The 24771-nt window shown below is 39.1% G+C and overlaps 1 protein-coding gene across 6 annotated transcripts in view; it reads left to right on the top strand.

Moving 5' to 3' along the window:
- The window catches only part of Reps1 (RALBP1 associated Eps domain containing 1), a 72279-nt gene that overhangs the window by 43662 nt on the left and 3846 nt on the right, over positions 1-24771 (top strand). For 2 of the 6 annotated variants that reach the window (XM_057761470.1, XM_057761473.1), the window contains exons 9-16: positions 7505-7626; positions 11248-11328; positions 17883-17970; positions 18949-19050; positions 20618-20690; positions 21883-22001; positions 23366-23430; positions 24173-24358. In XM_057761470.1, the coding sequence (XP_057617453.1) occupies positions 7505-7626; positions 11248-11328; positions 17883-17970; positions 18949-19050; positions 20618-20690; positions 21883-22001; positions 23366-23430; positions 24173-24358 (836 nt within the window). The remainder of the gene's footprint in view (positions 1-7504; positions 7627-11247; positions 11329-17882; positions 17971-18948; positions 19051-20617; positions 20691-21882; positions 22002-23365; positions 23431-24172; positions 24359-24771) is intronic. The other 4 variants (XM_057761471.1, XM_057761472.1, XM_057761474.1 and 1 more) reach the window with 4 other exon arrangements.

The raw sequence follows: 24771 nt of genomic DNA on the forward strand, positions 1-24771 counted from the left end.
AAGGAAGGAATGGTGAGCGCCGTGAGCTTTCCCAGTCAGTCCGTCTCACCAGGCTTTTACCGTAATTAATAAACATAATGGGTTATTTTGAAGACTTAAGAAATCTGGAAATTTTGAATTAGATCTTAGATTAATACTATTATGTATTATGATATATATGTAATCATTAACAAATAGCAGAAAAAGTAGATGCCTATTTATTGGTATCTTCAAAAGGAGAGAGACTATAATTGTTGAATATCATTTTCTTCTGAGTGAAGGAAAGACATTGGGCTGTCAAATTCCCAGTGAACCCAATTGTAAAGCTGTTGATTGTCTTCAGTGCTCTTGTCCAAACTTTCTTTCAGGTATGCCGACGAAAGGTCATACTTTAAAGAGGGGAAGTAAAGCAGAATTTAACGCTTTAGTAGCCATGTGTTAACGTAGGGGCATATGTCCGTGGTCTGCCTTTCGTATCTGTCACACAGAAACAATCATATAGGCAGTCACTTTCCTCCAGACAGCTGTTCCCTGGGGCAAATTCGAACCCAGTCTTCTCTGATTCCTTAAAAATTTTTTGATTTTTTTTCTTTTTAAATGAATTCTCTGATATTTTGGTTGCAGTTACATTAAATCTGTAAATTGCATTTGGTAGGATGGTCATTCTCACACTGTTAGTTCTACTGACCCATGAATATGAGGAGTCTTTCCTGTTTTTAGTGTCTTTCTCAATCTTTTTCTTCAGGAAGGAAGTTTTTATTGTAGAGTGCTTTCCTCTTCTTGGTTAGCTGTATACTCCACAGTAGTTTACTGCTTTGATGCTGTTGTAAATGAGTGTGTGTCCATTCTCTTTCTCAGTGTTTGTTGTTGATGTATAAAAAGACTACTGATTTTTTTTGCGCTGCTATTTTGCTGAACAAGTTTTTCTGGTGTAAGTTTTGGAATCTCTTATGTATGGTATATCATCTGCAGATGAGGATAATTTGATGAGTTATTTTCCTGTTTAGATCCCTTTAATTTCCTTCTCTTTCCTTATGGCTTCAGCTAGTGCTTCCAGGACTATTGAAAAGGAGAGGGATAGTCCTTTCTTATTCCTTAATAGGATTGCTTCAAGTTTTTCTCCATTTAAGATAATGTTGGCTCTGGAGTTCTCATATGGAGTCTTTATTAGGTTGAGGTATGTTCCCTTTAGACCTACTTTCTCTAGAACTTCATCATGAAAACATGTTGGATTTTGTCAAAGGCCTTTTCTGCATCTATTGATAATCATGTGATTTTTGTCTTAAGTCATTTATATGATTTTCTGTATTTATTTACTTATGTATGTTGGATGAACCCTGCATTTCCACAATAAAGCCAGCATGATTATGGTAGTCAGTCCAGTGACTTATTTTGGCTAGGCAGTTGGAATTTTACATGCTTTTGAGGTTATTTGACACGTCTGTGCCTCTCAAAGCATTTGACTAGAAGCTTCTTGTTGGTTATATGTCAGTGCCTAGCGGATCACAAATTGAATATGTAAGTCAGTGGTCATATTTTTTAAATGACTGTTTCAGAGCAAGTGGATTCCAACTGTACTCTGACTCCACAACACACTGCTCATATGATGCCGAAAAAAGAGAAAGGGGTGACCTCCACCATCATTGCTGCGTGTTGTAGAAATGGGTGTGTGCTTCTCTGTTGTTCTCGTGTATGGCATAAAGCCCCTGGACTCTTAACTAGGACTTCCTTTGTGAATTCTTTTTAAAATCAGGAAGAGAAGGTACTGAACATTTCATGAATAGTTCACTAAAAGTCCATATAAATTCAAACTTGAGATTATATTGACCAAATTAAGCATTGTTTCTTTTTGTATTCTTCCAGAATTTTTAACATAATGGCATACAGACTGAGAGATCAGTTTGTACACAAATCCAATCATACAATATATCCCCAGTTTTCCCCTTAAATATCAGACAGACACCTTGGCACTTCATGACATGCAGTGCTAGCTAGCAGATTCTTTTTCATAGAACATACATCCATAATATATGGATGTACTTTTACCAGTTTCCTATTGATGAATTTTTATATTTCTTTTCATTTTGCATTTAAAGCAACATTACAGTGAGCATGCTTAAACATTTATCTTTGTTTTATTTTTTTTCGAGACAGGGTTTCTCTGTAGTTTTGGAACCTGTTCTGTCTGGAACTTGCTCTTGTAGACTAGGCTGGCCTTGAACTCAGAAATCCTCCTGCCTCTGCTTCCCAAATGCTGGGACTAAAGACATGCACCCCACCCAGCTTTATCTTTGTTTTGAAAATTCATTATTGAACTTCCCCCCAGTTGTTTCCACCTACAGCAACTGTGATACTGTTGGGGGCATAGAACTTTCAGGAGAGAGGCAGGTTGACAGTATTTCACTCTCTTGCTGGAATACTCTGGCAGGTAAGAGTAAAATAACCCTCCTTTCTCTAGAAGGCTGGAGTCTTGAGGTGTGACATTGTGGATGGGCAGGACACTGTGCACTGAGTATCACAGGGACCAGAGTTGAAGGAGGTGCTGTTGATTTCCAGACCTTCTCAGACACTTGAAGGTTTCCAAAACTTTATTTCTTATGTCATTTGTTGTTCTGTGAATAGCATGGGGAAGAAGCAAGGGGACAGTTTTGCCTGTTTATCCCGCAATAATTTTTTGGTTTCCTCAGACAGCACCTTTTCAACTTACTTATCTTAAAACCTTTGAATATTCTCAAAAACTATGGACTTCAAGAGCTTTTATTATGTGAATTAAATAATTACTTAATAATAATAATAATAATTTATTTTTCCTTTGTTTCTTCCCCGGGACCCATGTTTTAAAAAATACTTGTGACTTTATTTAAAAATAACACCAATAAACTTTACATGTTAACATACATATTTTATGAAAATACTTTCCAAAATATGGCATTTATGAAAAAGGTATCATTGTTGTTCCTCTTGCAAATTTCTGTAATAACTGACAGTGGGTGTCAGCCAGCTTGTTGGATTGCTTTCTTCATTCAGTCTGTTGGATTTATTATTTATTCAAGGTAAATTTGGAGTCCAAAAGGCTAAACCCCACAAATCAAGTTCAGTTTGCTGCCTGACTCTGAATTAATGGTCTACAAACCAAGAAGAATGCTCTGTGTGTGTTTGGTGGTTGTTGTTATTTCAAATGGTGCCGGGGATAAAGCCTGATGGTTTACTCATGCTAGCAAGTGCTCTACCACTCAGGGCAGGGCACTCCTAGCCCAGGGTAGTTTTTGTTTTTGTTTGGTTTGATTTGATTTTTAAAGGCAGAGTCTTAAATATCCCAAGCTAGGCTCTAACTAATTGTGTAGTAGAAGATTAATTTTAAACTTCTGGTCCACCTGCCTCCACCTCCTGTCTACTAAGATGTAGGCACGTGCCACCACACCCAGTTGGTTTATGCAGGACTGAGATATGAGCACAGAACTTCTAGCAAGATCTCTACAAACTGTTATGGCTCTAAACTCTAGTGTATTTTTATCATTAGAAAATCAGATGAAGATGATTTTATTACACATGAAAATTCAATGAAATTCAAATTTAATGCTTATCAATAAAACTGAATTGGGTCATATAGCCAGCCTGTTTTCTTACAGATTGCCTGTGGTAGCCACTGTAGTATAGTGGCAGAATTGAGTAGTTGCAATAATGGCCTACAGAGTTGCAGATATTTACTGTCTGGCTTATCGGGACAAATAAACAAAGTTTGACAAGTCACAAAGCACACAGAAAATCTAGTCTTACATAGCAGATGGAGAGACTACTGTGTAATTTTTCCAGGTATTGTGGATAATCTTTGCACCATACTAAACCCAGATGTAGTTGCTTAAAAGTTAGTTGAATTGTGAAAGCTGAAATTAAAATTTTGTTTTGCATCATAACATTACAGACCATTTGTCTTTCTTGTATTTGAGCAAGCCCTTTATGGATACATGATTTTGTATACAATATAACGGTTACTTGTAACAGTCCACTTCATTGAGTCACACAGAGCTTTCAGAATTTGGGATATTCACTGTATCAGAAAACGTATATGTTAATATCACAGCTTCTTGTTAGAGAAGTCGGTAAGTTCTGGGAAGTCCCAAAGCTTACGGACATGTGTGCATAGTTCTCAGAATTGTAGTGTTTGCTTGAAAGTTGATTTTAAAAAACATGCCTGCTTAATGAGGTCTAAAGAGTTATGATTTGTCAGCAGTTCATTCCAAAAAAGGAAGAACGACAGTGTTCTGTGAAAATGTCATCCATTCTGCTGTCAGTTGCGTCCCATGCGCTTCCCTGGCTCAGTCAGTGTACTTTGATATGCAATAGACATGCTTTGTGTACTCCCCACTTTGCCATGCAGAGTATTAACAGGGTATGGTTTTAGCTCTAAAATTCAATAAAATTAATCCACACTTCTTCGCTATTAACATTTTCAGTGAGATTTTTACTCATTTACCATTTATTCATATTAAAATTCACTTGCATGCGAATGAACTTTTTATTAACAGTAACAAACTTAATACCATTTATTTGTTCTTATTAAAATTCACTTGTATGAATGAATACATGTCCATGTAAAAAGAGTGAAGAATACAGTAACTTAGCAAGCACACTTTATGCTCCCTCTCTCGCTTTGTGCTAATGAGGAGGCACCTTTGCATTTTGTTGCTCTTGCTCTCTTGGGGCCCAGTGTCAACACAGTGCAACTTAATGTCGTTACACAAATAATTCTGAGGTTTAGACCCTTGAAGCATTTGTGGAGTTGTCCAAGAAGGAGCCCATGGCCCATAGTTTTCTAGGAAAATAAGTGCTGATATAATTATTTGGGTAATTAGCTTTCTCATTTTTGACTTCAAGAGGGGCTAGATCCACTGTAGCTTTGTGCTGGGTCAGCTGAGTTCTCAGAATCAATCACAGACAGTAAGTACCCTAAAGTGAGAGTGGGGTGCACATGGGCCTGAATTGATGGGAACATGACATTCCAAGAAAAGAGACTTAGAAAGTCGTACCTGGGTTGCGCTAAGATGATGTTGATTATGATAAGAGTCTGACTCTAAATTGGTTCATTTAGAAATTAACCTTCCTGTAGGCAGTACTATTTTTTAATTGATTTTCCCTCCCTTTATTATGAGGTCTTTTTTTTATTTTTTGAGAATTTCACATAATGTATATTATGTGTCTTGATTGAATCCACCCCCATTTCATCCCCTCCAGTTCCTATCCCTACTTCTCCCTCACAGTTTCAGGTCTACTTAGTGCTACTTGTATGTGCATGCGTGTAGGGCCATCTGCTGGAGCATGGGCAGCCTCTCGGGCTGCATCCCTGAAGAACACTGACCCTTCCTTTCCCAGTAGTCATCAATTGCCAATAGCTTCTCAGAAGAGTCTCCTCAAGACCCTTCTTAACCGTTCAGCTGGACCATTGCTTTTGGTTACTGTCATATGTACAGTCAGCATCTTCCTCCTTAGGCTACTTTTTCTTTATTGTCATGAGGGAGTGTGAAGGGATCCATCATATTTGTTCCCACAAAAACCTAAACTTGCTGCTCACACTTAGAGTTTTGTGCTAGCTTACTAAGACTACAGAGCGGTGTCTGATGCTCTCCCACTTGTGCTGGTTCTGGACCGCCCTGACACTGCTCGTGGAGCATCTAGGACTGAGAGGGTAGAAACAGCACGTGATCTTGTAGTGGAGAGTCACAGTTGCTGGGCTGCAAAGTAGAGCCTGAGTGTGGCATATTAAAGGAGACTCTCAGGGTGAGTGAATGGGACATGGGAGAGCCCCTGACAGAACGGAAGAAGAGGAACTTTAAACTGCAGCCATCAGTGATTCTGAGAAAATGGAAGCAAACAACACAAAATGCAACCTTAACTCATATTTATTTGCATCTATGTATTAGATACTGTGTTGGGCACAGAGACTGAAAGGCTTCTGACTAGAGTGGAAAGTTGAGGACTGTACCTTGCTAGGTTTTATTTTGTAGCTGTCTATTTAGAAATCCAGATGCCAGCATTTGTTAACAAGTTTGTAACACGAACGGAGCCTGCTTGTTGGGGTTTCTGTCCCACCCGATACCCCACAGCTGGCAAGCCCCAAAGAAAATCACACAGAGATCTCCATAAGTTATAAAGCTGATTGGCCCATTAGCTCAGGCTACTTATTAGCTCTTGTAGTTTATATTAACCCATTATTCTGATCTATTTTTGCCATGTACCTTTTTCAGCTGGCAGGTCACATCCTGCTTCCTCGGTGGTCTGCACAGGACTCGGGGGAATCAACTTCCTCCTTCCCAGAATTCTCCTGTTCTCATTGCATCATTTCTACTTCCTATCTGGTTTTCCCGCCTATACTTCCTGCCTAGCCAATCAGCATTTAATTAAAACATGATTGACAGAATACAGACAATTCTCCCACACAAGTGTCTTTCATTTTGATGGAAAAACTCAAGAGCAGTTTTCTTCAATTCTCCAATGATCAAATGAACAGATGGTAGAATCATATTTCATTATGTAGTCCCTGTTGATAGGGGTTACATTCAAAGCTCTGTAAAACTTAGAAAATTGAGATTTAGTTGTCAATGAAATTCCTTCTGTTTAAAGTATAATTTTAAGAGATACTTTAAGACTTAAGTCAAATTCAAAGTAAAATATGGCATCTTAACATGCTTAAAGACTATTTTGAAATCTTAGCATAGATTTTTCTCTCACTTCAGTCTAGATACATCAGTGTGCATTTTGAAATGGAAAAAGCCTAGCTAGGTTTCACAGGCCCAGCTATAGCTCAGTGATAGGAAGAGCATGTGTCTACACACACAGCCCTGGGTTTGAGGCCAGGCAAAAATTAATTAATTAATAACTAAAATAAATACAAAAATACAAAGCCCTACATTTCACCTACTTGTCTCACTTACTCACTGTTGTCTCATAGATAGGTGTCCTTTTGGGCTATAGTTTTATGGTAACAGCAAGGTTTGTAGAGAAGATGTTAGCAAATCAGTAGTTTTCAAAATGATTCCACGGGAAGACGGAGGAATTTTGTTTATTTGAAAGCATTTGTGTTGAGGAAAGCTGACTTAATGTTTATTTATATGGGACATCATAAGCCTTGACTGCAGACACACAGGGCAATGCTCCCCTGGGGATTAGAGTATCCCAAACTCACCAGAGCAGAACTTGGGATCTTTCATTCTCCTGTCTGAGATGTGTTACAGGGGTGGGAAGCTGACAGGACTTCCCTGCTGTCAGAACAGTCCACAGTCTTCTGCGTTGTTATCTGTCTAACATTGTTTTTTCTGTTTGTTTCTAATTTGACTTTTCATGGAAAGTTAGGAAGCCATGATGTCACATAGATTATAAATAATGTAAGTATTGTCTGCTGAAGTATCTGCTTTGGGAAAGGAAAATGAGAGTATAAATTACCACTTATACAAAATTATCTGTTAGCTACTCATAAATCATCCAAACTAAAATATGTTGTTGATGAGAATTTTTTGTATCTAAATTGCAGATGTTGGGGACCAGCCGGGTGAGGTAGGTTATTCAGGCTCTCCTGCAGAAGCACCTCCAAGCAAGTCACCATCGATGCCATCGCTGAACCAGACTTGGCCTGAGCTGAATCAGAGCAGTGAGGTTAGCAAAGCTTCCCTTTCTCTGCCTAAAATTAACTTGTTTATGGGAAGAAGTTTCAGACAAGATCAATTCAGCATACGCTTCCTCCAGTACACACAGCACAGGCTTCCTCCAGTACACACAGCATAGGATTCCTCCAGTACACACAGCACAGGCTTCCTCCAGTACACACAGCACAGGCTTCCTCCAGTACACACAGCACAGGATTCTTCCAGTACACACAGCACAGGCTTCCTCCAGTACACACAGCACAGGCTTCCTCCAGTACACACAGCATAGGGTTCCCCCAGTACACACAGCACAGGGTTCCTCCAGTACACACACAGCACAGGGTTCCCCCAGTGCACACACAGCACAGGGTTCCCCCAGTGCACACACAGCACAGGGTTCCTCCAGTACACACAGCACAGGGTTCCTCCAGTACACAAAGCACAGGGTTCCCCCAGTACACACAGCACAGGGTTCTAGTGTGCACGCACAGCACAGGGTTCTAGTGTGCACACAGTTAGAAGACCTAAAAAGGTGATAGAAAGAGTAGTAATCATGTGGCTTGTGAGTTTTTGTGCTGTATACACTGTCATATGGTTTCCACCGTCCATCCGCACTAAAGCCTTCTGAATTAGGTAGGGCAGATGCATAAATTGAAAGTAAAGAGGGAGTGACTTAACCAGATCTTGTGTCTCAGGAGACTCAAGAGCAGGATTTGGACACAAGTTCTTTGCTCTTTTATCAGCTGCATGTCCACTGAATCTTCACAGTTGTATATGTAGGATAGGTGAGGACCCATTTGCAATCATAACATTAAAGTGATACAAGAGACAAGTCTTATGTAGCTTTCTGCATAAAAGAAGTATTTTATGCAACCAAACTAAAATTAGTTTTATTTAAATACAAAATGGAGGCCAGGCATGGTGGCATACACCTTTAAGCTTAGCACTTGAGAGGCAAAGGCCGGAGGATCAGTGTGAGCTCAAGGCTACCCTGGTCTACATAGTGAGTTTCAGGACAGCCAGAACCATGTAGAGAGACCCTGTCTCAAAAGAAAATAGTAATAATAATACAAAATGAAGTATTTTTACCCAATTAACTATGGCCAATGGTATTCAAAACAGAATAGGGGCAAATGCACTGTTTGCCGACGGCTTGGGCTTGGGCTGTACAGCAGTAGGAGAGCACTCCCAGCAGTAAGTGGAAGGCTAGCGCCCCGTCCTCACACCCCTTGAGGTCCCTCTGAAGAACTGCTGTGCTCTCCTTGTTAACTGAGTTTCCTATCTATAAAAATTAATTTGTTGACTTTAGGGAAAGCAAACCTTTGTGCTTTCCTGTCTTTTAAAGTCAGAAAAATATTTTGTTAAAGTCATGCTAGTTAATTTGGGGCTGCTGGGAAATGGAGAACTGGCAATTCTGTGTGCCCATAGCTCCTCCATTGCAGCACCACCTTCAGTCGGACGTAAACCGTTAGCTACATGTGTGTGAGGAGGCGGGAGGGAGCCTTGGAGAGCTTGCTAGTAGAGATGCTTAAGGGTAGGGTTAGCATCATAAGGCTGCACTTCGACTTTTTGTCATGTTTTTAAAAGCGACGTTAAGTTAATGGAGTACTGTCAGTCCATTGTGGACAGTTTGTACACAAGTGCTACTCTTCCCAAGCATCAGGCTCCAGAGTCCATTCTAAAGGAATCAGATGTAACCACTGATTGAGAGATGGGGATAAAAGTACTTTTCAGTTCTGATTTCAGGTACATGTGCTATCCCTTGCAAAAGGTCCTAACAGGTTTTATTTTATAATACTTTGTAAGAAGATCATAAATGACATAATTTTTGTTGCTTTGCATAAAAGACCAAAAAAGCTAGTGAGATAATGATTTAAACTGTTTTGATAATAGTTATTAAATATATAATTGCAATATATTTTATATTTAATAAAATATATTTTATCTACTACAAACTTAATATTTCATTGCTTATTTGTCACTGATATAGATAAGGTGCTATAGGAGAAAACACTGATAATAATCCCTAACTTTTTAAAGCACTTTTGATACGCTAATCTGTTCAAAAGGCTCTTTTCCTAATTTAACTTCATAGTTCCTCACAACACTCCTATGAGGTAGGTATTTCTAATTTCGTGTTAAAGATGGAAAAACTGAAACACGGAGGTTGTGTAACTCAGCCGAGTGTGCACAGCTAGCTGGTAGGCCAGGAGTCAGATGCCCGAGCCTGGTGCTGTCCTTGTCATGGGGCTTAGTTCTGCATGTAAGCTGTTTTCTAATATGTAGACAGTTCACTTCCTTCTAAATCCTTGCATTATTGAAGAAGGAATTAATTATATTACCAAATTTGGTAAATGAGTTTCTGATATGAAAGCTTATGATAAAAGTGAGCTATTGTGAGCTTACTCACAACTTTAAATCAACAGTAGTTTTCAAGTTAAAATAACCTGTAGGAAATGTTGCTAAATGCTTCTGTTAACCATTTTGTAGGTAATTTTCAGCAGTACTCTCATTTGCTAAAATCTAATTTCTATATGTCTACTCACATTGAATATCACTATTTTAAATAGAAAGTTGAACTTTGAAGCATAAAAGTATATATTCTCAAATTGAATCATATAAAGGATTCTGGTTAATGAGGTAGTTGTGTCTGTGTGTAAGCATTCATGTGTATATATTGTATATGTGTAAGTAGTTGTTTCCCTCTTTAGAGAACTACTCATCACTTTAAGAATCAAATTCAAATGATAGTTTTGATACAGTTTTGATGTAAAAATTCTGTGCTGTTATTAAGATCTCAAATGGAATTTACTGTAATTAATGTTGACTTATCATTCCACCTATTTGAAGAGGTATGATGTTTCTTTGTGTACCTCTTTTAGAAAAGTAGTTTTTCCCATGCATCTCCTGTATATAACACATACTCAGATGCTTGATTTGCTCTCATGGCCGCATTCTGGTTTTCCTAGCATGGGGAGGGTGCCTGATTGGCAGTTCTGTCTTGTGATCTGGCATGGCCCTGTTCGTAGTGCTGATCGCAGAGGTTGACTTGCTACAAATTGACAAATAAGCTCAAACGTTATTAATTCCAGAATTCTTTGCATTTTATCTGTAATATCTTATTAAATATCTATGCATATGTAAAAAGTATGTGCACGTACATGATGGAATCCTCTTTCAGGGGCCGCACTGGCAAGTCGCGCTGAATGCTCTATTTTATCAGAACGTCAGCTCCTTAGCCTCTTTAAATAAGTGTTTTAACAGGATTTGAAGTTAAACTTTGTTCTAGACAAGACAACCCCTGTGCATTTCATCTTGGTTGCCATTTTCATCACTTATCCTTTGTTTTCTTTATGGTGTTTTGACTCTTAATTTTGTAAGAATTTTAATCTCATCTATAGAGATTGCATTAAAAATTTACCATACATTTGATTATGAAGATAGTCATCTTATGTCAATAAGATGGCCCAGCATAGACACATATGAAGTGATTGTGGGAATTAGAAACTACAGAAGTTTATTAATCTGGGAACGCAGCTTACAGTGCAGCCTCTGAATGACTTTGCCGAGTCTTCTCCAGTGGTCTCTGCGCTTCTCCCCATGCTGACTTATCTCTCCTCTGTCTGTTCAGCAGTGGGAGACATTTAGTGAACGCTCTTCAAGCTCACAAACTCTGACCCAATTTGATTCTAACATTGCACCAGCTGATCCTGTAAGTCAATCACTTAGCTTGCTTGTTTGAAATTAATTTTATTAACCCAATTTCCATCATTATGGTTTTTAGCGATATGCATGATTCAGTGTAGTGCTTAGAGGGAAATTTGGCAGGCCTTTTGATTTTTTGTGTGCTTAATAGTGAAAGAACACTTTTGCTATTCTTTGTATTTTGGTTAGAGAAAACTTTATGTTTAAAATCTGGTACATGTGTCTGTAAGGAGTATTTTGTGACAGTTGATTTAGTTAGCCATGTTACCATCTGCTAAGTGTATGTTTTATTAAACATACTGCTTGTATCAGTGGAGTAACCTTTTGTAAATATTTTATGTGTATGCTTATACGTCATGTAACATGTACTCTATATGTAAATATTTATGCAGTGTCGTTTTTTAGTATTCTCAATAACATACCTTTTGTTTAATTGGTGTCTTGAGTTCTGGTAAAGAGAATTGAGTTCAGCACAACAAAAGCAAATGGATAGAGATCACTCCTGTGCCACAGAGCCTCTGTCTTGTCTTCTGTGATTTTCTGTGTCGTTTTTTTAAAAAATGCTACAAAGTTCATATTCTGATTTTAAAAATAAATTCTGTCCCTATAGACTTATACCGCTACCTGCCCCTCAGATCCTTGAAATCTTTTAAACTTAGCTGGAAATCATTCTTCTTACTATCCATTCCTTTGTGTGGTCTTTTTCTCTCGTTTCCTTTACGGAGGACACGTGCTAATAAGCATACAGTATACCTAGGGAGGAAGGAGAATGTAAAGGTGGCACTTTCTTTAATGAGCAGAAAAGAAGGGTGCAGAGAGAGTGACACATGGCGTTCGTGTCTGTGCTCTCCTCCGCCGTTGCTGAGGTCTGAGCCAAGAGCCTGGTTCATGCTGGAACTGAGCTCTGTCTTGTAGATGCTTTTGATCACAGCCAGCCAGCGCATGTCCAGCTTAAAGGGTCTTGGTGTTTAGTGTGGTTTTGGGGAAAGTGGAATTTAAAGAAAATACTGCTTCAGCAGTAAATTAATGAAGTTTCGATGTGTTTTACAATTTTATAGAGGATGCTTTTATAGCTGCTGAAGTAAATCCAAACATAATGTATGAATGGTTTAAAAATGTTAAGGCTATAATTTATTGTCTCGGGGGCTAGTTAGTATGTGGATTACTCGTGCATTTGCTTCTTTTTCTACTGTGTTTAAACCTTGTCTTTGTTTTTGATTTCTGAAAACTTCATGAGAAATAGAAAACATTGAGATTTTTGCTGTAGCCACAGTTCTGGTCCCTTGGGACGTGACAAGCTGTAGAACAAGAGTTTACCTTTAAGTCTCTTTCAGCTTTAAGCTTTGCTTTTATTACTCCTGTCTTAGTTATTGTGTAGTTTAACTAATGGAAATGTTTTATGAACTAGCAATTTAAAAAATTTGATTCATTTTCTAATACTTAAAAGGTAGGGAGAATAATTACTGATAGTGTTAGCGGTCTTCCAGACCAGGCAAGGACAGCAGCTGGGGCTTTTGCTTACTTATTTGTTTGCTTTTGGTTTGATTTTGAGACAGAGTCTTGTATAGCCCAAGCTAACATTGAACTCTACTCCATACTGGTGGGAAATGTCGAAAAAGAAAATTTGATGTTCTTATATGTTAGAAATAAAGTCCAGATTCATGAGTACCAACTCCGGTGATAAAAACAGGGCATGGTGACAATTCCCAAAGTTCTAGCGCTTGGGAGGCTGAGACCCACAATTCTAGGCTTCATAAAGAGAGACTCTCTCAAAAAATCAGGAAAACACCCAAACTTTTTATATAACTCAGTACTTTTTATCACTCTCTATAACTTGACATAAGACTGAGAAAATAAGACATGGTTTATTGAGATTTTAAACTTGAATTTAGACTTCTGAATTTGGTCAAATACAGGTGATACTATTAAATACTTACAATCAGCTTCCTATAATATCTTTGTGTGTTGCAGGGGGAGGGAGCGTGATAAATTTAAATCTTGATTCTCCAACCCATTTCCATCCTCACTTTAGGTTCTTTATTAGGAGAACACTCTACTTTCAGTTAGTTGTGTCCTCTTATATTAGTGTCTGACACTTCATTTACTACCTTAATGTTGCCAGTCTGCAGACTACAGCCTGTAGCCACACTCTCCCATGATCCTTTGTGAGGCTTGTATAAATAAACAAGGATTGCAGTTAAGTGAATCAGGGCATGTTTAGCCGAATCACCATGGGGTAGGGGGAGCAAAAACAAACTCACACTGCTGGTCTAGTTTGAATTTAATATTTTCATTTAATGGGGTGGTTTTAAAAACAAAATTTTGATAGTCATTTGCTGAGTAAAGGTCTGAAAACTCAGCCTGCTCCACTGACACTTGGCACCTCTCACACGGTGTCACACACCACAGCAGCTTCGCAGTTCTAGTGAAGCTGAAGTTTTCCTGAGCTTCCAGGAGAATATGCTGCTAGGGTGAATGTGATCACCAAGGATATTCTAGACTGATGGCAAATGAAATGCTCTAGTCTTTGTTCTTGAGTGCTCTAGAGCTGAGCGGATCAGCATATAAAAAGGCTTAGCTTGATCACCTGGTAGACCAGCACCCTTTTCTGTGATATTCTACAGAAATGAAAGGTGCCAGAAACAAGACTTCAGTCTTCAACAAACCAATTTAATTACTGTTAGTTGATGATCATGATAATACTGATTGTGATAATTATCATGGTATGTTACTGAACAGAGCCAGAGGCGGCAGAGAGGATTGGGTAGCTCAACCCAGGGTGTTTGGGGAAGTTTTAGACAAATAAGATACATTATTTTTGATAATTTTTTTAAAGCTCAAGAACCCTTTTATTAGCATTTAAGAGGAAAACGACAGGACAAGCAAGTTTATCTCAGTGTTTCTCAGCCTTTCTAACACTGCCACCCTTTAATGTCGCTCTTGTCGTCGTGACCCCAACCATAAAATCATTTTCATTGCTACTTCATAGCTGTAACTTTGCTACTGTTATAATCATAATGTAAATACTTGATATGCAAGATATCTCACATGTAACCCCGGTGAAAGGGTTATTCAATCCCAAAGGGATCACAACCCACAGGTTGAGAACCACTGATGTGATTCTTGGCAGCTGTCAGGAAGGTGGGAGATGGAGACGAGGAAGAAAAAAAATCATGGTTTTAAGCTAGGGTCTAAAAAGCTGGCAGGTTCAGCAGTGGAGGCTGGCAAGCATCTGCCTGGCAGGAGAGGAACAGATTTTGGAGAATTTTCCACCCAGAGTATCAGGGATGCCCAGTAACTGAGAGAAAAAGAGAAAGACAGGAAAAAGAAAAGTTAAGAAAAGTGGGCAGGCTGCGTGCTGGAGGTCATGGAAGTGCTTCCCTGTGTGTCCTGATTGAGAGTGGGAGTTGACAGAAGTAGACAGCGGCCTTCGGAGCAGAGCATATCGTGAGCAAGATAAGTTTTGTGTGGTGACAGCATATGGCACACATATGTGTTGGGGGAGGCTAGGGGTTAAAGAATGTAGTTGAATCCAGATGGAGACATCTCAGTAGGCCAGACTAAGATCAGCCTCACTTGGTTGTCAACTAGGAGCTAGCACCAAGTGCCAGAATGAGATAGGTAAGGAAGGGCAAGTGGGGAAGAAGACTTCGCTAACAGAGTGTGAAGAAGTCATGGGTCAAACAGCCGATGACCTCTTAGCACTAGAATTGAAAGTAGGCAGGATTGGATTAGATAGGAGGTCGTATTAGGATGGCAGGCATGTAGAAAATATGGAGAGATGAGCTTAATTGTGACAGTATAAAATGTTCTGAATTATATTATTTAGGCTCCCAGCTACATGATATAAATGTGCAATTGGAAGTGGCTTTGGATGATTTGAACAGGTAAAAGAAGGTGGGCAGAGCCTGTCTGCTGCAGGTTTTTTAATGGTGGTGTGATGGGTTTTGTGGGGTTTACGGTTTTTGATTTGGAGACAGTAGATGAGAGCAGAGAGAAAGTATGACCTTTTATAGACAGTCATGCTTCTTCATGGGCATATTAAAGTGAGTGCATTATCTGAGGTTAGGCCTGGTCATCCATGTCAGGTTCATCTGTATTTTGTGATCTTCTTTGGGCTACAGAAGCCACTGGATTAAACCATCAATAGCCAGTAATTATGCAAGGACAACATGCTATTGAAATCTGATTGGTTGGTACAGACTTAGCATGCCTTTTGGAAAATTAAGGCCAAGTTTTTTTTTATTACATACTTTGTGTTTAAATAAAAATACGTAATAAAATTAGCTGATGGTTCACATCTTTAATCCTAGCACTTGGGAGTTAAAGGCCAGTCAGAACTACATGAGGAGACTGATTTGTTTTTTGTTTTGTTTTGTTTCTTAAAAAGGCAATGAAATTATATTCATTTGAAAGATATAGCAAATTTAATGTTTTATCTCACAGCTTAAGAATATATGAAGATGCTAGATAAAAGGCTTAGTATTTAAGAGCTCATTCTGCTCTTGCAAAAGTCGGAATTTGGTTCCCAGTATCCAAGTTAAGCCACTCTGAGGGATCTGATGCCTCTGGCCTCAGTGAGCACTAATACACATCTCCACACAGATATGAGTCTTAGTTTTTTTATTTATTTCTGTGACAAAGCGCCATGAGCAAGGTAACTGGTAAAAGAGAATTTAATTGGGCTCACAGTTATAGGGGTTACAGTCCATGATGGAGCAAAGGCACGGCACTAAGTATTCAAATATATGAGCCTGTGGGGCCATTCTCCTTCAAACCACCACATAAACAATTAAAAATAAAAATAAATCTTTAAAAATGAAATAAAAATTATAAAAATATAGTTAAAATGGAAAAATCACTTTAGAGGGGAATAAATTAACCTAACTTTAGCAATTAAAATATCAAGGATTACAATCATACAATTAAAAATTCATTCAGTGTATTGAAAATTTTGTGTCCAAGACAACAATCTGTGCAAAAGAGACACATTTGCAAACTTTGGAGATGGTATCGTGTGTAAATGTCTAAACTTGGGACAGGGGAATACATATTTGTAAAGTGTCACAGACACAAACTATTTTAATGGTTTAATTATACTAAAAACAAAACACAAAGAATACTAAGTATATTAATCATGCACCGGGAAACATGCTTTAAAGTATATTTTTTAAAACTATCATTTAGACACAAATCAATATAAAAGGTACATACACACAGAAACTATAAAGAAGAAGTACAAACATGCCCAAATCATCAGAGAATACAACTTCAGTGAGAAGCCACCAACACCTACCAGGTTAGCAAAAACGAAAATTCTGGCAATATAAAAAATTCTTTAAACTAAGATGTTATTGATAAAGCCACATTTTTATAATCATAAATATGGCAGTGACTTAAATGTATTATCTTCAATAGTTTTGAGAATGCAAGAGAAATCAGAACATTCACCTGTATATAATATTAATCTTTTAACTCTAGTTTTAGAGGTACAGGGAAAGATAGTGGTTCGGGTTTATTGGTTATTTACATGAATCCTGGTTAGATTCTCACTATAATAGGAACAGGAAATTACTCTAAATGATTTTGTCCTTGTAATAGCTGTGACAAATTTCTTGTAAACTGTTTAAGTTTAGACAACAAGAGTAAGCCCACAGCCTGTAAAATAAAAGGCGCGTGCCAACTTGTCATTGTCCCTTAAGGGTTTGCTGTTCACTCAGTTTTATCACCGTAACAGTGTCCAGCGTAAACTGAAGGCCAGTGCCCCCTTCCTGCACGCACCCGCTTATCTCACCTGTAAGGACAGCATGATGAGCACAGGAGGCGCCCCGCCCTTCCGCCCTGGCTTTCCCCAGAGGGTCCCACTGCACAGCTGGCCTCCTTTCTAGGGGCTCCTCTCTGCCTTCCTTCTGGTTCTGAGGTCTTTCCTCTGTCGTCATCTTCTTTTCTTGGCCTTTGCTCTTTCCTTCCTTTCAGAAGTCCCTGCTGTCAACTACTTTACTCCTTTGAAGTCGCCTCTCCATAAGCTTAGATATATTTGATGTATTGCAATCATAAAATCCTGACATGTTAGTGGGGGCAGGGTCCTCCTTGTTCCTTTAAAGTAGTATATTCCTTTATGGATAGGAGGCATTTAATGTACCTACAATTCTAGCTATTCTTGTTTTGTAGGTTAAAAAAAGCAAAATTTTCTTAAGCAAAAACAATTTTCAGTCTGTCACTTAGCTTTTGAGTTGTCATGAAATACTTTAATTTACCTCAAAGGTTAACATTTATCTAATCCCATCAGATCTTTGCAGTTTGTTTTTATATATTGTTTTGAACTCTGTTTTTAATAAGCAATTTTCATGAAATCTTTAATCATTCAATTTAAAATTACATTATGAAATCAAATTAGTGAGTGTGTAAACTTGATTTTTTAAATTGAGCTTTTAATTTTTAAAGCTGTCCTGTTTGCATTACTGTGAATGAGAAACGTTGTGCAGGAGCTTTCTGTGCTGTCAGTCTTCAGGGTCCCATGACTCCTAATGTCGATTCTGTATTTGCTTCACTTGTCTCTAGGACACTGCTATTGTCCATCCAGTTCCCATTCGCATGACTCCAAGCAAAATCCACATGCAGGAGATGGAACTGAAAAGAACGAGCAGTGGTAAGGAAGGCACGGCTCAGCTTGCTGCTAGAAGGCTAGAAGAAATTAGTCTTCAAAGGGTTGGATTTCTTTCATAAATGATCTTGTTTTGTTTGGGTTTTTTGAAGCAAGGTCTCACTTAATAGCCTTGGGTTTCCTGGAACTCTGTCTGTAGGCCAGGCTGTCCCTGAACTCACATAGAGCCACCTGCCTCTGCCTCTGCCTCTAGAGTGCTGGGTGTAAAAGCGCACTCCACCACACTAGTAATGGTTGCTTTTTCTTTTAACTTAGTACTTTTCTTCAATTGTAAATGCCCCCAGAGCTGCACCTGTAAATAAATGTCACTTTTAAAAAGAAAATTTTTTTAACCATATAAAGCTTTAAAATGGGGGTGTTTAAGGGGTAATTTTACAGAATAAATAAGGTCATTTGAAGATGAGACATTTCTGATATTCTGGGGTTTTTCTGTGGTTATTGTTTAGATATATTTTATATGTATGAGTATTTTCCATGCATGTGTATGCAACTTGTGTGCCTGGTACCTGAAGAGGTCAGAAGAGGCCATTGGATGTCCTGGACCTGGGGTTAGAGATGGTGGTAAACCACCATGTTGGTTCTCACTGTGTAATTCAAGCTGACCCTCACGCCCTTGACCTTCCTGCTCCAGCCTCCCAAGTACTTCAGGGCCATGTGCAACACCATGCCTGGCTTAGTAAAGGTTTCTTGGAAAATAGATTGTCTGTATAAGTCAGCATTGATATCATTTATAGCCCAGATTTTGGGTGGTTTGCTACCTGTGATATAAGGATACAGTTAACCAAGTAAAAATGCAAAGTTTTCCATAAACAGATTTATATCGGTTTTATTAAAATGATTGTGTTGTCTTATGACACTTCTTGCAATATCTAAATGAAGTCTTATATTTTAATGTGATCTGTTATGAATTTTATCAATGCAAATGTCTGTCTCTTGTATTGTTGCTTCTTAATTCTCTGCTAGATCACACTAATCCCACAAGTCCATTACTTGTAAAAACATCTGACCTTTCGGAAGAAAGTAAAATCAATTCATCAGTAAAGTTTCCTTCTGGAAATACTGTAGGTAAGTGAAAGATAGCATCATATCTCACATTTTAGTTCAGTAAATAAATTTAGAGTCTGGGGAGTTGAAGTATTTATCTATTAGCACTGTGTTCACTCCATAAAATAGAGGACAGAAGCTCTTCAAAACCTGCTACCCCTATGTTTGCCTTCATTCCCTGTGTGTCCCATTAGCTCTTCCCCAGGTGCTCCTTTCTTTGTTTCTCACAAAACATTGGTAATGCATTCCTTCATGCAGCCATGGTAATAGGTTCCAATCTAGGGAGTGGGGATTTAATAGTAAACAGAACAGCAAGTCTTCATTCGTTTTGAGTTTATAAGGGAGATTGTGCTGGGATGGGTTGACTCTGACATGAAAAGAAAGCTGATTGCATGGGTAGAACTTAAAAGCTGGAAAGGGTATGAGAACGTTGTTTAAATGAGAACAAAGAATGCTTTATTAGAAGATAAGGTTTGACTTAAAATTTGAAGGAGCGGAGTGTGATTGTGGGAATGATGACTGAAATGCAGGCAGCTGCCAGTGTGCAGCCCTAGGCAGGAAGCCGGGTCTGCAGAGCAGCAGGCAGTGCCCTGCACCATGCAGTAGAGCCAGTGTGCAGTCCTCAGGCAGGAAGCCGGGTCTGCAGAGCAGCAGGCTGTGCCATGCGCCATGCAGTAGAGCCAGCGTGCAGTCCTCAGGCAGGAAGCCGGGTCTGCAGAGCAGCAGGCGGTGCCCTGCAGTAGCCAGTGTGCTAAGCAGAAGCAGCAAGGGAGAGAAGAGTGTAAGAAATTGTAACATTTTCACTCTTTCTGATGGTGTGAAGAGTCACTGGAGAGTTTCCCATGGAGGAGTGACAGGAGACCTGCCCTTCCTTTTTGAAAGACTTACCCTGCCTGCTCTAGCTCCAGACCAAAAGTAGTGCTGAAATAGGAGATAGTTAACGATGGTGACTTGGGCTAGAATGGGAGTGGTACAGGTAGTGAGAAGTGGCCAGATTTGGGACTATACTTTGTAGTCTCTATAGAAGGGCTTTGCTTACCTGTATGTCAGTAGCAACATGGCATCACCTGAACTCTTGGCAGATTGTAAGAAAAGGAAAGGCATACTATGAATCTAGCTGTGCACGTGATGGTAGATTGGGGCATGAATGGGCTTGTGCTTAGCCTTGGCTCTGTTCTCTGAGTATCTCATGTCTACACAAATGCTTTACATTTGGAAAAAGAAAGTGGAAACCAGAAGCATTCGGGGCCCAAAGCTCTTCATATAAGGGATATTCAATGTTGTAGTTAGGATTTTGAATGAGAAGCAATTGTAATATATGTGTGTGTGTGATTTTTATGATTTATTTTCAATATTTCTATCATTAGATATTTTATCTAGATTGTAACTTGTTCTATCTACTGTATACCTATGCATGATGTATTTGATTTTTAAAGTTGGTAACACTGGAATGAACTGTTAGCCTATTTAGCAGCCTTTGAATGTCTATGATTTGAAGCAGTGAAACAGTCTATTACTTAGGTTTGTGGTAGAGAGAGTAAAAGGCAAAGAAATGAACATTATTAACTAGGGTGTATCTATTTCCCAGCAGATGGGTACAGTAGTTCAGACTCTTTCCCTTCTGACCCGGAGCAGATTGGAAGCAATGTAACTCGTCAAAGGTCAGTATTTGTATCACACTGTGTGGCGATCTCCCCATGTACTTTAATATTTAAAGTTACTTAGGACTAAGCACAAAATATGTGCTCTCTGAAATCTGTTTAATACCTATTTGTTTATGTAAAAGACAAATATTTTGGTTCTACTTGTTAAAAAATAAAAGGGAACCCTTATTGTTAGTATTGTTTTGTTTTTATGAGTTTTATAAATGGTCTAAAAAGGGCTGATAATTTCTTAGCAGTAGACGTTAATGAAACCCTTTGTGTCAGCTATAGAACAGTGAAAGTCTGAGTGGTAAGCATGTGATAAGTACCCCAGAACATTGTTTTAAACACCCAGAGCATGTCCAAATGGGAGCTACCTACTCACTCTGCAGCCTTACAGGCACAAACAATACATGGACTAAGCAAAGGATGATGGTGGAGGTTTGTCTGCATGGCCTTACTATCTGCTCAGACATAGAGGATAGATGGAGCTTTTACTTCTCACACTTTGTATATGTTGAATATCCCTTTGCTACATGCTTGTTGGAGAGAGAGATGAGCATCCCCCCCTCCCAAATTTCCAAGGAACTTAGAAAGTCAGAAGACCATTTCCTTTCTTTGATGTAAGGAGTTCTCACGTGTTTCTTAGAGTTCTCAGCTATTTTAGAGTTTGTTCTTTTTATTCCTGTATGTGAACATCTGTTTGTCAGAGCCCTTTCAGACTTTGATCCCAAAGAACAGAATCTCTAGGGCTAGTTGAACTTCAGTTTAGTCAGCTCTAAAGTGGGGTACCTCTGGTGCACCACTCAAGCACCTCACAGTGTGGCCAGATTATGTTCCACACTCGAGCTGTTGAAGAGTAACCATGTGGAGGTTCTCTGTTTTGAAAATAGGTTTTCAGGCCAGTGTTGCCTTCAGTTGAATGCAAGAGATCATAAGATTTCTTCTTGATGAAAACAAGTTGATGTAGCTTCTAATTTTTAGCAAGTTTGTTTATGACTTTATAAAAAGTTGTTTAGCACAGTAAGTAATCATTTGTTTCTGACACAGCATAGATAGTGCTGCTCTTATTAGTTGTGATACCTTCATAGGTGCTGCTTGGAGAAGTGTCATTCTAATAAGGTCTGTGGCTGTTCATCCAAGTTTGAATGCTTAAAAAGGATCAAGCTCCAGTATTGACATAACCAGTTATGATGGGTAACTTTTGCAGGTCTCATTCAGGAGCATCACCTGATAACACTGCGCCACCACCTCCCCCTCCAAGGCCACAGCCCTCTCATTCTAGATCATCATCCCTAGATATGAATCGGACCTTTGCAGTTACCACAGGTAGGGAGGGGCTTGGGGATCATAATATGCATTAATCGGGCTGGAGAGATGGCTCAGAGGTTAAGAGCACTAGCTGTTCTTCCAGAGATCCTGAGTTCAATTCCCAGCACCCACATGGTGGTTCACAACCATCTGTGATGAGATCTGGTGCCCTTTTCTGGCCTGCAGGTATGCATGGAGGCCAAATGTTGTATACATAATAAATAAATCTTTCATTTAAAAAAATGCATTAATTATATTAATATACATTTTTATTTTAAAGTTAGTCCAAGATACAGCTTCTTTTCGTGTCTCTTAATATGTCTTATTTTTTACATTTGAGAAAAATAAAGATATCAAATGATCCCAGTACTCAGGAGGCAGAGGCTGGTGAATCTCTGAGTTTAAGGCCAGCCTGGTCTATAGACCTAATTCCAGGTCAGCCAGGGCTACACAGAGAACATGTGTCTCAAAAATAAAATAAAATAAAATAAAAACATCAAATGAAAAATACTTTTTTATAAAGTGGGGAGAATGTTGTTTTACTAGCCACTAAGGTGTTTTTGAGTACAAATAATAACGGTAGAACTTGAGAAATCCCACAGGAAATTGAAAAAGATGTTTTTGCATCTGTGTTGAGGGTGTGTTGTAGGGGACAGCAGAGAGGAACCATGACTCCGGGATTTTAATGTTTTTACAACTGGAGGTATCGCAACTACATAGACTGAAATAGAGAAGCAAGGGCAGAGATAGTGTTTTAATTGCTGTGATTAAAGGCTGTGAGAGTGAGGAAAAATGTAAATAATCAACAGACTATTGGACTTTTGAACCAAGAAAATGGAAGTACTGAGAACTGTTTACACGGAGATTGTAGTTTTAAGTTAAAGGGACGTTTTAGCGACTTTCATTTGGAAGCTAAAGAGCAATCAGAAAGACAGAGGAGAAAGCCAAGAAGAGGTTACTGTTAAAGAAACATGCAGGAGCTTGTCAACAGCCCTCATGTAGTGGAGGTGACAAGAAATGAAGTTGGAAGAGAGGCCATGAAGTTGGACCATTAGGTCACGTGTAAGGCTTTTGTTTTGGAATTTGTTTTAAAATGACCTCATACTCATTGTGTAGCCAAAGTTGACTTTTTGAGCTAGCTTCTCATCGCCTTACCTCTACTTTCCAAGTTCTAGAATTATAGGTATGAGACACCATGTCATCTGGTCAAACCAGAGCTTCAAGCAAGCTAGACATCTACTCTGCTGCCGTGCTGTAGCCTCAGCACCCTTGGAAAGTTACCAAGTGCTCTTAGAAATGTTTTATCATATGGGCACATTCACCTGTTTCTTCTACAGTAACGTAATTCCCTAGTCACTAAAGAGATTGTTATATTCTCACAGGTCAGCAACAGGCTGGAGTTGTTGCCCACCCTCCTGCAGTGCCTCCAAGACCTCAGCCCTCACAGGTACTTCTCTTATGTTCTTGTTAAAAATGGCAGTTACTGCCATCCTCGGGATCAGTTTCTGTCTTAGGCAATTCTTTCTATTTATAATTATCTGTAAGGTCGGCACTTAAGTCAGTGACATTAAGTATTCTTAGAAGCTAAGGATTCCAATAATAATTTGGGTTACTAAGAAATAAATAAAGCTGTCTTTAGCAGAAAACCAGTGGGTTAGGAGATGGAAATAAGTGATGTCCTGGGTCCAGAACTGACTCGTAGACAGAATCCACTGTATCTTCCTGAACATTTGCATCCTTTCTAGATCAGAACTGGAGTGCTGCCGTAGACATGCTTGTAGACTAGCTAGGGACAGCCTTGGTGACCCGTAAAGTTAAAAAACACATTGAGAGGTCCAAGTGAAATGAAGGAAGGCGAACCCAGAAGATAAAGAGGTTCTTCAGTAAGCACATTCCAAAGAAAAGGAATGGCATCCGCAGAGGCATGGAGATATGTTATATATTTACACACATACACGTACGTACATGTACACACACACACACACACACACACACGTACACATACTGCGTGCATATACATATATGGTTAAAGATGTCGACATCTTATTGAGAGAAAGTCAAGTTCAGTACAGACTGACAGACTGTGTGCATCTATATCCGGGACATTCGCTAAAAGTGTTACAACATGAAGATCACCACACTGTGACACTGGTGACGCTAATAAAACGCATGCTTCTGTGTTCTAACAGGCGCCTGGTCCCTCAGTGCACCGCCCAGTGGACGCCGATGGTCTAATAACTCACACTAGTACCTCACCTCAGCAGATACCAGAACAACCAAATTTTGCAGATTTCAGCCAATTTGAAGTATTTGCTGCATCAAATGTAACTGAAGAACAAGACAATGAAGCCGAGAAACATCCTGAGGTCTTGCCAGTGAGTTTCTGGAGTTCAGCTCCTTTGTGACGGTATCTTCCCTTATGCTATAGAGTACTCTTGAGAAAGCAGATTAAATTAGCAGAGACTTGAGTAAAACACCTGCTGCTGACTCTTTTGGAGGCTCTGTATTCCCTAGATCTATGCTTCTCAGCTACTTTATTGGCCTTTAAGATCTGATACTTGCAATATGATATTTAGTAAGATTGAGGGGTCATGGCCAGGGTTAGGTATGGTGTGAAATACACTTACGCCTGGTCCTGGTTAATACCGCTCTGGGAAAGTAATGCTAAGCATCTGGTTGTATGAATTGATGAAGAGTTCCATAGAATAAGAAGCTGTTTACCAAAGCTACACACTTCAGCAACACACACACAAGCACTCTCAAAAACACCACTGTGCCAAACTTAGCC

The sequence above is a fragment of the Chionomys nivalis genome, chromosome 2 (genome assembly GCF_950005125.1).
Source record: "Chionomys nivalis chromosome 2, mChiNiv1.1, whole genome shotgun sequence".
NCBI lineage: Eukaryota > Metazoa > Chordata > Mammalia > Rodentia > Cricetidae > Chionomys > Chionomys nivalis.